The 13581-nt window shown below is 34.5% G+C and overlaps 1 protein-coding gene across 6 annotated transcripts in view; it reads left to right on the top strand.

Moving 5' to 3' along the window:
* The window catches only part of DLG1 (discs large MAGUK scaffold protein 1), a 160795-nt gene that overhangs the window by 95379 nt on the left and 51835 nt on the right, over nt 1–13581 (top strand). For 3 of the 6 annotated variants that reach the window (XM_068407156.1, XM_068407159.1, XM_068407161.1), the window contains exons 5-10: nt 2039–2137; nt 5710–5763; nt 8878–8928; nt 9958–10082; nt 11434–11603; nt 12272–12411. In XM_068407156.1, the coding sequence (XP_068263257.1) occupies nt 2039–2137; nt 5710–5763; nt 8878–8928; nt 9958–10082; nt 11434–11603; nt 12272–12411 (639 nt within the window). The remainder of the gene's footprint in view (nt 1–2038; nt 2138–5709; nt 5764–8877; nt 8929–9957; nt 10083–11433; nt 11604–12271; nt 12412–13581) is intronic. The other 3 variants (XM_068407158.1, XM_068407160.1, XM_068407162.1) reach the window with 1 other exon arrangement.

Raw genomic sequence — 13581 nt, forward strand, 5'->3', positions numbered from 1 at the left:
GGAGCAGGGAGAGGCTTTTAAGAGTCCGTGGATAATAAACCATCAGCACAAAGAGAAAATGCAATGACAGTACTAATAGCTTTTGAGACTGGAACTTAAAAGAATCAAAGGACTTTGAACAATGTCAGTTTTAAAACAATAAAGATAAAAAAAAATTGAAACTGGTTGCGAGGGTTCTTGAAGCATCTGGGAATGAGAAGCCCAGAGAGAGAAGGGAGTTAAGAATTGACAAAAGGAAGGAAGCAGGAAAATAAAGCTGCCATTTGGTGCAGAGAGAGAGGTGCAGATTGTTTGGTCCATAAGGAAGTCAACTATGACTGTGTCAGTTACTTTGCTAAGTCAAAGGGCAGGGGAGTGTGGTCAGTATCTAAGAATGACTTTGATTTTTTTTTTTTAACCTTCTCTTATTGCAGGAGTTGTAACTGTAAAGCTGGAATTTTTCTGACCTGATAACGATTAGCTTGTCAGCCTTAATGTTGTGTTATATTTTGATATGTGATATGTGTATATCTGAAATTTTGGTTAACAAGATTTTTTACTGTGTGCATATGTGGGAAGCTGCTTACTTTGGAACAAGGCAGACATGAAGGAGTGGCTTGTTTTTTGCATATGTAGGGCTGAGTGATTGCTCAAGCTGTTTAGTTTTTTCTGTCCTCTAAAGGTTGCATCATTCTTCCAGTAACTGGAGGTTTGTTGCACTGAGCATTTCCTGCATCCTTTGCAAAATGTGTATTATCATTTTTCTAGACCAATTTACGTTCTCCTCCACCTCCCCTTTTTTAACACTTGAAAGATTGTGGTGTTGTCCACAGATGTAAGGATGTTTAAATGACAATAGTAATAATCTTTCAAGATATCAAATATATCTTGTTCTTACATCTTTCAATAACTGCAACATTTCTCACCAGCTGTTCATTTAGTGTAGATTGACTTTGAGCTGAAAAAAACCCTGTAGAAATACTGTATGTATAGTTAATAAGGGTTGCTACTCTTGGGCTGTTTCAGGTTTCCTTAATACTTGCTTTTACCATTTAATTTGGTGTATGCTATTGGGGTATGTTTTAAATTTTTTGTTTTACGCTTCGTGTTTTAAAATACCTCAAACTTTTAAAATATGTTTAATACTTCTATGTTTTGGGGTTTTGGTTCATTTTCAAGATTTAGCATTGTCTTTTGTCTTTATCCTTCATTATATTTAAAGATCACAAGAATGTCTTGGAACAGCTAAGTCACAAGAGCTTTGATCTGCTGTTCAGCTTGTAATTTTGATGGTGGTTGCCAGTAGTTTATGTTGCTGACAGCTTGTTGACAACCAGTATGTTAACATCTCAAAATGATTTGAGTCAATGTTTGGCTCAAAATGCAATTTGTAATCTTGTTCCGTTGCAGCTTATGTGTCAGTAGCTTTCCTGGTTAATATTTTAATGAAAATCCCTAAGATGAAAATTCTACTAGTCTGAAGGTGTATGGTAAACCTGTATGAAGATCTTTGAGAGGTAGATTGAATCTGTTTTAGGATCTTCTACCCATTTAACTAAAAATTTTCATTGATTTTTGCCTGGTTTAAAAACCTTAATGTACTTCTGATTTTTCCCCTTTATCAAAAAGGAATATTAACTTTGTTCAGGGCTATCAGCTTTAGCCACTGTTTCCCTGCTTTTGCACACTGTTGTATAATGATGAAGGGCTTCTGTTGTGCAGCCAGGCCACAAAAACCCTGAGTCTGTCCATTGACATGAACAGGTTTTCTGTTGGACCCCAAAGTCTTATTACTCTGTACTGCAAGGTGAGTAACTGGGTATGAATAAGCAATGTGGGTATGTCTTACTACTTTGGGTTCACTGACATGAGCACGTTGCTGGGGACTCACTGCCATATCCAGCCTGGTTAAAGCTGGTTGGTTGTTTTCGGTTGTGGTTAGTCTCCAAACCATATGCTATTTCAGAATTTTTTTTTAAGCTGCTAAGTTTGAATCTTGTTTGTTTTAAAATGTTTTTCTAGTTTTCTTTATTTTTGACATTTTGTTGGTGATTTTTAGCCCACAGAAGCTGTTCCTTCCTCTTCTCCCATTGTCCCTGTGATCCCTGTCCCACCAGTCCCTGCTGAGACCACTGTCATCCCATCCACCATACCACAGGTTTTTATTCTTTTTTTGTTAAATTTGTTCAACTTTTATTTACTCAATTTATTTCAGTGCTTTATTTAAATTCATGTTTTGGTACTCTTACACACAGGTTTGAAATGAACTGTGAAACAGCTGAATTAGTAATACACTGGAGTTGCATCCTAATTTTTGTTTGTTTTATAGCAACTTTTAGTGCATTTAAAATATCTATATTTTCATATGAAGGTATATTGGGAAGTTGTGAAATAACTAAAGAAAAAAATCTCAAAAGAATGGAAAGAAGCAAATATAATAATATTTGCTCACATAATAATTTTAGAGGCATTTCACCCTTACTACTAAAGTGTTATTGCTTGCTTGATTGATTTATTTATACTAAGTTGTTGTCTCATCTCATATACGAATACTTAATATATGTCTTTCATCAATTGCACTTGCATGACACTGTTCTCCCGCCATTTGTTGGTATTAGTGTGCTTGGGGCATTTAGAAAACAAAAGGGGTTTTTAGTTTTGTTTTTTTTTTTTTTTTCTTACCCCCTCTATTCCTAACCTGTTTGACTCACAGAATGTGCTTCTCTTCTGGACCTTCATCCTTTAGGTCACATAATGTCAACACACAAAAAAAATAAACCCTGTCAAGACAAGTGAAAGCAGTGAACATGAGTTAATATCAATATCTTGCATATAGCTTGGAATATGTGACCATAGCATGGCAAGTTATGGAATAATTTAGGTTAGGTAGCAGTTATATTTTTGCATATTGAATGGCATTCTGCTTTTATTTTTTGTAACTTTACTGTAACTTTCAGTGCAAAAATACCAAACAATGGGTGCACGCCTTCTGAAAAGATGGGACACTTTTTAGATTTGTTTTGTGACAGATATTTATTAATTTTAGAAGTGAATTAAGCTATCCAGAGTATTACTGGGATATTTTTGTAGTATATATGTCAGTATTTTTTTTCTTAAGGTCTACTTTCAACCTATGCAGCTAAACTTGCAACAGGTGGTAATATTTTTTTTCATCTTTGCTACATTGTTAAATTTTACATAATCCAATAATCAAAAGTTTTTACAGCTGGCTGTTTTATAGTGCAATTTTTAGTGGATATATGTTTATATGAATCTCTCACCTGTACTTTGCCCAACAGGCAGACCAGCGGTTTGATTAGTTTCAGAACTATTTCCTCCTTATAGAGTGATTCTGCCCACATCAGGGTTTGAGGCAGGCAGACTAGTGTGACCAGTGAACTTCTGCTGTCAGCCTTGGTGGATAAAGATAACTGAGTTTCCAGTAGCATTTACTTTCAGGGAATTGCCAGTAGGCTAAACTTAATTTAAAGGAAAGTAATTACTGCTATATGTATTTATATTTTCTTTGACTGCCATTGCTGTGACTGTGTTAATGCCCATTGATGATGCTGGACTACAAGCAGAAGAGTAAGAATGGAGTGGTCTGTGCCTTTGTCTTCTGAGTGCATATAAATGTCTGCAGTAGTTAGCTGTATAATTCTGCATCATTTGTGATTCTAAGCAATTAGAAAATATCACAGAAAGTTATAATCAACTTCGGATTTGGCAGATGCGTTTTTGTGCAATAGATACATCTCTCTATTTTGTTAGTCACTTTACCCCTTAGGCAAGCCCTCAGCCTGCTTGTAAACAAACTTGTCAAATGGCTTTTAAATATTTGAACAAGCCCTGGCACAGAAGCTTGAAAGTGTTAGGTAATTCGGAGAACTCTTGCATAACAGACTGAAATACCAGGTCTTCCTTCCAGAAACATTTGATGTTTTGAGATAGATGTTACGCTGTGCCTTTGCAGCGTCCGGGCATACCTTTGGAATGCCTGGCACAAAGCTTTTCTCCTTCCTGCTTGGAAACCATGGTAGATTATTGCTTATTGATGGAAAATTCAGATAAATGAAGAAGGAGTGTTAGGAGCAGTCATGTAACTTACAGAAGGTGTGTTGCATCTGTTGGCTAGTTTGTGTCTCAAACATGCTGTTTGCATAGAAACCTCACCTACTAATAGCAATTTGCTTTGCGCTAGTCTTCCTCTTCTTTAAGACATTAAAAGATGAACACTTGTCAGCCTCAAGAAAAAGATTCATGGGAAACCAGCTTTCACTGGCACTGCTTTTGTTGAATATACTTGGATAATACAGAATCCTAATATTAAATAAAAATAAATTACAAAATTGAGTGAAATGTGAAGAACATGACTGAACTCTCAGAATTAATCCTTGTTTTACTTTCTATTTATAAATTGAAAATCTTTTCATAGGTGATATACAAATAAAAAATAAATGTATGTATGCTCGTCTCTTGTAGATCCAGTGGAGATTAGACTCCTAATGCCCTCATGTTCAGTCATGTTCTTTTTAATGCAATGTATTGTTTTGTTTGTCTTAAAATCGTGTTAACTGTAAAGCTCTTACAGGGATGGTGATGTATAATTTAATTGACTGTTGTTTTTAATATAGGATCTTATTTTTAATTTAATCTTGTTTTAATAGAACTTGCACTTGAATAAGAAGCAGAAATTGGAATGTAACTTAATGGCAGAAAATGGTGGTGAGAGTGAGCATTGTTTTGACAGAGATTTTTATTGTGACACTAGTAACTAGTCCTTGATTTCTGTACTGCGTAAAGGGTACCCGTGCTTCCAGTGAGAGAATTGCTGGGTGAAAAAGCTGTTTGATGGCATCTTGACAGTCATAAGTGTCATCCTTTTTGTTTCTTTTTTTTAATAGTCTACTCTGTTAACTTGTTAATCAGATACCATCTGATTTTAGTACTTACTAAATGATACAGGCCTAATTTCTGACACAGCAACCTGATAACAGATTGATGACTCCTGTCTAGTGGCGGTAGATTATTCATCTCAGTCTTTTGCAAGGAGCTTCTGAGTCATCGCTTACTTCCTAGTTTTTGGGGGCTTTTAAAAATCATGAATTCTTCAGAAGTATCTTCTTGTCATGGTAATGAAACTAAAATGCGGAATATTAGTAGGTTAATTTAATTGTCATGTTTTTGTAGCTTTTACGTTTCTTTGAATGAGTTTAATACTAGCTTATATTGGAGCCTGTTAAACTGTTCCTGAATTCCACACATGCACACATCAGAGATTAAAAAAAAAAAAAAAGTCTTAATTTTAAAGATAATGGATTTTTAAACATTCCTGGTAGGAAGAAAGAGGAATCAAATCCACCAAAATTTGGTTTTTAAGATATTGGCTGTTAAAGCAGCTTCTGAATGTTGTATCACAAATTACTAGGGTAACTGACATCATGTCAAATGATAGCATGATTCAGTTTTTCTTTTGAAAAGTAAGATAATAAATGACAGAACTTGTAAATAAAATATGAGCTGAGAGTTTTGGAAGAGTGTGATTCTGTGTCATGAAAACACTTTGTTCAGGGTAGAAACAAGTATTTCAAAAGGTGAAGTTTTGCGATTCTCAAGCTGAGCCTACGTTTTAATGGAACTTTGAGAAACACAGCAAATGAAATGTTGTATAATTATCATTAGTATTATTTTCTCTTATACTGTATAATATTTTTTTATTTCTCATTAAAGGCAAATCCCCCTCCAGTGCTGGTGAATACAGATTCTTTGGAGGCTCCAACATACGTAAGCCTATGCTTGCTTTCAGTTATAACTTTAGATAATGTTTTCTGTATGGGGTTGTGTAGGTCAGTTGTTACTGATTAATAAAGCCTGTTCCACCTCTCTGGTGGTGCATGATTTCTTCAGCTGTCCTGATGGTTATTTGAAGTCCTTAAATAGCTGTTACATGGGGAAAAAAAAAAGTTGTAGATTGCAGGTGGAGGGTTCTGTGTGAGTACTAGTTTATGACAGTGCAAAACACAGTTGTTTGAACACTGAACCTCTGGAACCTCAGAGAACAATTTGTTTCTTCAACTGTGCAGGCAACTGCTTTAATATTTAATGTGCTATTTCCGTTGTACTTCTCGTAAAAACACTTCTTAATGCAGTGGCTAGACTTAAGATTTTAGTGCTCCAAATGTTCATAAAAGTGTGTTTGTTCTGTTTGAAACTTTAAGGTAATAAGCGTAGTTGTGTGGAGGCTAAAATTTGTGTTTGGCAGCGCGTGTTTTGTGATAGGAATACCACGGGCCGATAGAGACTTCAGAGGAAGAGAAAATAGCAGTAACAGAACAAAATCATAAGCTGTCTAAATTATCAGTTTGCAGTGAATGTAAAACAAACAAGCCCATAACTATCTGTAATCTAACCTACTCTGTAAGCATAGGAGGTTGAGTAAAGGAATATCCTTCTAGGTTCCCCAGCAGCTAATGGAATTGTTAAGCGATAAGTAATGTAAAATCATACTTGTGAGGTGACTGCATCATGAATACAAAAACCTTAACTAGTAAAGTGCTTTCTATTGAAAGAAGAAAAAAGCAAAATGTGGATCTAGAAAGTCATCAAGGAACAAATGGTCAAGAATACAGCTCTCGTTACCTGCATCATAAAGCTGCTGAGGAAGTTCTCGCCCTTAGAACTCAAACTGGGTTGGAAAAAAACATCAGGAAACATTCTTTGTTAAAGCTCAAGGAAATATAAGCAAAACTCAAGTCGATGGGACATGAAAAGATTAACCATACCAGAGAAATTAACCTCTGTGCAGCCAAAAGGCTCTAACCAAGTTCTGCCTGACTGCTAGTAGATTTTCAGATTCAAAGAAGATTGCTGTGGCATAATTACAGCATTTGTGTAGAACTTCCTTCATCCAGGTGAAGTCCCTGCAAATAAAGCTTGGCTTAGTGGATCTGAGATCACTTCAAAACTTGAAAAAGGTAGAATAAGACAATGATTTTCATCATTTGATGTAGCCTTGCTCTTGTCTCTGCTAACGTTTGGTTTGTTAGATAAAATCAATTCAAAGGTAAATTAAAAAAAAGGGACTATAGAACTGAGCTAAAGCAAAAGATAAAAACAATGGAAGTTCTTGTTTGCTCCTGTTTATCTGGATGATATTTTAAAATTGGATTACAAAGTTTTGTACATAGAAATAAGCAAGAGGCTGCTTAAATATATTAGAATTGGCTTTGTTTTGCCTAGTGGTAATGCATAGGGAAATGATTAATTGTCCTTGTTATTTATTTTAAAAAAAAAAAAAAAAAAAAAGAAAAAAAGGCCACATACTGATCAGTCATCATGAACCTTTTCCCAGGTACTGTAATACTAGATGACTGGTTCAGTTAGCACATGTTGTCGTTCTTGTAGATAATAAAACTAAGCTAACATAAAAACTTTTGATCACAGTGGCTTCTTTTGTGTTGGTGTAGTAATAGATAGTTTCATGTATCCAGAAGGTCAAGACCTCTTCCCTTTTTAATGGAGAAATATCTTGTGTTAAAACCACAATATCTTTTCCACTGAACAAGCTACTAAGGACATATAATTTTTGAGATACTGTGCAAAGAGAAAGATAATAATCTGCTATGTCTGCAATGGACATGTCTTGTACTGTATTAAGGGGAGATATAACTAGAGATTAAGGAAAAACTGTAGTGAGGGATAAATGAGCTTGATATTAGACAGCCTGTGAAAGCTGTAGCATCTCCAGCTTCTGGAGCTTTTAAATATGTTAAATAAACATATGAGGAATGGTGTAGATTTTTTTAATTTTGTGTGGGGTGAATTAAAGTCCTTTTTTTAATTCTCTGCTAGAAAACTGTACGGATTTTAAAATACTCTCTTCTATACATGTATTTTGTATCTTTATAAAATGTTGAGTAGTATGTTTAACAATACAGAAGACTACCAGATATAGAATATCTTAATAGACAAGATGCTTTGTAAAATAGTAGTATAAATGTTATTTCTTGTCTTGTTAAATATTTCATCCTAAAAGGCTTGAAATAGGGAATTGCCTGTAGCTGCATGTTGTATATGCTGCTGTAGGTATCTGCGGAAGAAAGAATGTGAGTTCCAAGATATCTTAGTAATTGAAAAAAAAATCTTAATCATATTTAATATAAAAGTAGCATTAAGAATTTGATATTTGATTGGTTTTGCTTAATTTAGGTATTTGTTACTTCTGTTATTCGATTCTATCCTAGTTCTGTAGGCAGCAAAGAATGTGGATATCCGTTCTAACTTGAGGACAACAAGGCATACTTCTAGTATTTGGGTTTTTTATCTAGCTTTGTAAAATATTCTTCTAAACTCTTCTGCTGTTTTTGGTACTGTTTTAATTTGTTGATCTTCTAGTATATATTTAACATGAAAAATAGTGATATAAACAGTTGTTAAATGTTGCTTTTGATTTCTAGTGAGAAATTATATAAAGCATCAGCCTTTCATTTTTCTCTGCTCTGTGAGGAACAACAGTGTGAAAATACTGCTATGTTCTTCTACACAATTTCTTCTCTACCCCATGACCCCCTCCTTTTTTCTCAGTTTCAACTTGCTATATGACCTGAGGAACATCTGAGGATCTCAAGAGCATTTTGTTTTTCTGGCAAACGGAAGCAAAGGGCTTCTGCTCTACAGTGTCTGTGTAGAACACTCTGCTCTCTGAAATCTTAACTTTTAAACTCATACAAAAAGAGTGTCTGATTCATGTACAGAGCAGCGTGAAAATCACACGTCCCCTCTGAGCTCAGTGGTCACTGTGAATCAGCTGAGACTTGATGGGAGTGAACCACCAGCCAAGCAAACTGTGTCCTGTAAAGTGTAAAATTCTCTGTAAGTCTCACTTTTCTTTCTTTATAGGTCAATGGCACGGATGCAGATTATGAGTATGAAGAAATTACTCTTGAAAGGGTAACATGCTAAATGTCTTTCTGTACTCTGTTTTAGATGGGATTTATGATACTTTAATATTAAAAATTAACGTCTTGATACTGCTAAATGGCAATCCAAAACAATCCGTACTGTTTTGGTTTTTTTTTTTTTCTTTAGGTAGATTATTTAACCTAAAGAAAAAAAATACACCCAGTTGCTGGAGCAGGAATAGAAGTTTTTATTCATATCCTTGACCGTTAAGAGTAAAATGGGGGAAGGATCTCCCTGAGACATACAGCATTTAGTGTTATTATCTAGGCTTGTAGAGAGTGATAACACAAATTACTATTTCATTTCCTATATTGCCATTTATGGTAGGCTTTTATTTATACGATGAAGTTTTATATTGAGAGTCAGGCTTGCAGTTGAGATTACAAGTGACACCTTGTCGTATGCATTGCTTTGTTAGGTTTACGACATAGAGATCTATCTCAGTTCTCCTTTCTTGAGCTGCACTGTTAACAAAAAGAACGAAAGAAATGGTTGTATTTGATACCTGTGCAGTTCTGGTGGTTACTGGGAGGGTGAAGAGGTCTTGCAGTTGATAGTGAGGTCAGGCAACCTTTGAAGAGAAAACGTCAGTCTGAGTCTCTGCATCTGTGAGGATATATTACATACGTGACACAAATTACTTGGAGACTTCTCTGGGAAAAATAATTTGTCGCTAATAATTTAATGAGGAGCAAATATTCATGTAAATAATCTCAAAGATCTAGCTCACTAGAGAGGGAAGTTGTTATCTAGTTTATCAAGTTCACTTCAATGAGAAGGCGGTGGGGTTCGAACTGTATCTCTTGCAGTTACACAATGACTTATGTTCTTCTATGAAAATAAATATAATTACATCTCATGTATGGTTATATGTAGTATACTGCTTAAGGTGTCTTTTAATATTTTTTATCGGTGAAAATTATATAGATTTGGTTCTATATTGAATCAGATAGATAAACTAGAATATCGTTTCCCTAAAAAAGAAATGCGTAAATTTTTTTTCCCCTCTACCTTTAGGGAAATTCAGGACTTGGCTTTAGCATTGCAGGTGGTACAGACAACCCACATATTGGGGATGATTCAAGTATTTTCATTACAAAAATTATAGCTGGGGGTGCAGCTGCACAGGATGGAAGATTACGGTATGATGACTTTCTGTGTTGGGTTGCTAAATGTTTATTATTATAGTTTCAAACAGTGGATAGAATGCTTTCTGTTACTTTTAGTAGTTTTATTCTACATTACATTTTAAATAAGTTTTTATTGCAGAAGTATTTTGTAAATAATGAAAAATGTTGGAGTGGACCAATTTTTTTTTTCTCCCAACCAATAAAATATGCAGTTAAGTGAAATTAAGTGAACTTTATCTTTTCTATTCGGTGGTATAAATTGATTATGACATATGTTCTTTAGTCCTTAATTCAAAATACAAAGAAAAAGCTTAGGTAGGTTATCCATGTGCAGATTTTCTGATCTGTAAGATAGTTGAGCTTAATAAGAACCATCTTTTTATGTTTGGTATAATTCTGTGTCTTAATTTTTCAAAGATACTACACATCTTCAAAACCTATATTTTTTGTTTAAATTAATAGAGTACTCCTCCAATATACCCCATTTTCTTGTTTAATTGTGAACTGATACTACTACTTAACTCCTAGTGAGGAAGTGTTGGCATATTATTAGATGGTAGCAAATGATATTTGCAACTTCCTTTGAAGAGTAGTATTAGAAGTTAATTGCATTAGTGAATTATTTTTCTAATCCAGAACAGTCTTTTAAGTGTACTCCTGTATCACTGTGTGGAAAAAAAAACAACATCCAGTTGTAGGACCAGCTTTTTTTCTCTTGCATTGTCAAGAACTTGCCCTATCACTTTTGGTGCAAATGCCTGATGCCTTATGGTTTTTAGTCCTAATAAGCTTATTTCAAGGCTTCATTTTAGCATGTTGGCCATTGTCAGAGGTACATCTGGCAGAAAATGGTGACAGGTGGGTCAGGCATTGTACTTAGTGTAATGAGAGCTCAGTGTTAATACAGCAACATGTTAAATGGAGTGGAAGGCTGGTGCTTAAAGAGCTTGTGAAAAGCAGGAATGGATGTTGACTTGTTCATATCATAGCTTAAAACTAGTGTCTTCTCATTGTGTGCCTCCTAGTTTCTGAATTTTTTAGTTCTTTGTTATAGCCCTAAACAAAAGGTGGTTTGTATGAAGCTCTGTTCAAACTACTGTTTAAATGAAACACAGATAAGATGTTGTCCTCTTCAGCTGTGAACAAAATATTCCCTTCAAATGTTTTCTAGTGTTACTTGTTTTATTTTTAAGCACTAATAGTTAATTTTAGAGCATTGTCTTGATTCAATGAATTTGAAGCAAAATCTATGTATCTTAATGTGTTAACATGTACATCAGTGTATTGTAGATAAAACATTAGGCTTCTAATGTGTCCACTCTGGTATAACACAACAGCTGAACATGAATGTTGCTGTCTCTAGGGTTAACGATTGTATTCTACGAGTAAATGAGGTGGATGTTCGTGATGTGACACACAGCAAAGCAGTTGAAGCATTGAAAGAAGCGGGATCAATTGTACGATTGTATGTCAAAAGAAGAAAACCAGTCACAGAAAAAATAGTGGAAATCAAACTTGTAAAAGGCCCTAAAGGTACGTAGGAAGTATAAAACTTCCGTTTCACAAGAGGGATAGAGTTGATGATAGATTTATGCATTTATTTTTCTAAATAAAATAGTATTTTGCATATGAAGTTCTAGGAAGTGCAGAATAATGAAAAATAAGATAATGGCATCTCAAATGCTTCTGAATTTTCATCCCTGTGTCTTGAAACTGTTCTTGTAGAATGCATGTTTTTCTTTCATATGATAAAAATGTGTTTCTGATAGTATTTAGTAATTTTTAAATACATTACAAATGGGAGTAAAATATTTCATTGAATTACCTAGAAAGATCTTTGAGAGCTTAAAAAAACATTTAGAGAAAGTATTATTTTGTTTCTGTATGGGGAAATGTTGGACAATGGTTCTTTAAATGTCAGTGGTGATGCTACGGCTATGTTGTGTGCATGTTTTGCAAGGCATGAAGTAAATGATATAGCTTTTGATTTTCAGAACTTCTGTAAATGTTACATCTTTTCCAGAACTTTCTAGAAAATTATGGCATTCACTTGGAAAGGCATCCAGTATTGCTTCAACCAGAGCCTAATATTTTTATATATATGTATGTGTATATGTGATACAAATAGCATTATTATTTATATAATAATTTGAATCTAATGGATGCTAAAAGGTTTCTTGAGTAATGAATTTATCTTCAAGCAGGTCTTGGTTTCAGTATTGCTGGTGGTGTAGGAAATCAGCATATACCTGGGGACAACAGCATCTATGTAACCAAAATCATTGAGGGTGGGGCAGCACATAAAGATGGCAAACTTCAGATTGGAGACAAACTTTTAGCTGTAAGTAAGAGCTGTATTTTTTTTTTTCTGTGGTCATTCACTTTTAGGCCCTGTAAGGGCATGATTCACTTTGTGGTTAAGCTGCCTATAAGTGAAGTGTTATTTCACAGAAATCGGTAAAAAAAATGATATTGCCAGGAAATCAATGATAAAAATTAAATCTGGAGTGTTCAACACCATCTCATCAGGAAATCTGAAATAATTCCTCAGCACAATATTTCATGCAAAACCTATATTATTCAGCCCGTTTCTTATGTCTACCAGGCAGTAGCTGCTTCTGTAAGAGCTCGGAGTACGTCTGTATTCAGAGTACATGACAGCAGCGTGTGTGCTCTATTGCTCTTCGAACAGTAAGAAACTGACTCTGAATATTTAGTGCAGAGTTTCCCATCTGTAAAAAGACTTTTCGGATAAGTTTGTCACTTACAAATACAGAGGTGGGAAAATTGAAGCTACTTAAAGATAAAGAATCCTGGGATTATCCCTTTATCTAAAGAATCCTGCTTTTTTTTAAGTATTAGGAATGAGATCTTGGTGTTACAATGCATAGTTCTGTGAAATCAACTCAAGACATGAGCAAATCCTCACATGAGAATTGAGAGGGAAAAAGAGAGAGAGAATGTATTATGTTTACTATTAGCCACACAATAGGTATACACCTTCATATGCCATGCAAATGCACAAACCCAAAGATCCAGCTGCTTGATGATAATGTTGTTAATATTTCATGTTTTTAAGTTTTAAAATCTGCATCACAGGAAGTGTTTTGATTATAGGACTTCCCCACAATGTAAGGGCAGTGCAAAGCTTCTTTTTAATGGTAAACTGCTTTCCAGAGTTATGATTTGCTACCTGTACAAGAAAATTTCATGCTAACTTGCTTATATCGTAAAATATATGGAAGGTCTTAAGGAATTTTTGTTAGAAATATCAAACTTCTGAGACAGATTACTTTGTCCAGTATTACTTTATCCATTAAAAAATTTGCCTGACAAAATTAAATAAAGTAGCTTTGGATTACTATCAGATATTATTGCAGGGGTGCAAGGAGCATATGCAATATGCTATTGGATATAGTAAATATAATGTCCTAATTTATTGTAGCTGTAATCATTCCATCAGTTCATTAAGTTAGGAAAGAAGTGAGTAAAATGTCATATATGATATGTT

This window comes from Nyctibius grandis, chromosome 8 (assembly GCF_013368605.1).
Source record: "Nyctibius grandis isolate bNycGra1 chromosome 8, bNycGra1.pri, whole genome shotgun sequence".
Classification (NCBI taxonomy): domain Eukaryota; kingdom Metazoa; phylum Chordata; class Aves; order Nyctibiiformes; family Nyctibiidae; genus Nyctibius; species Nyctibius grandis.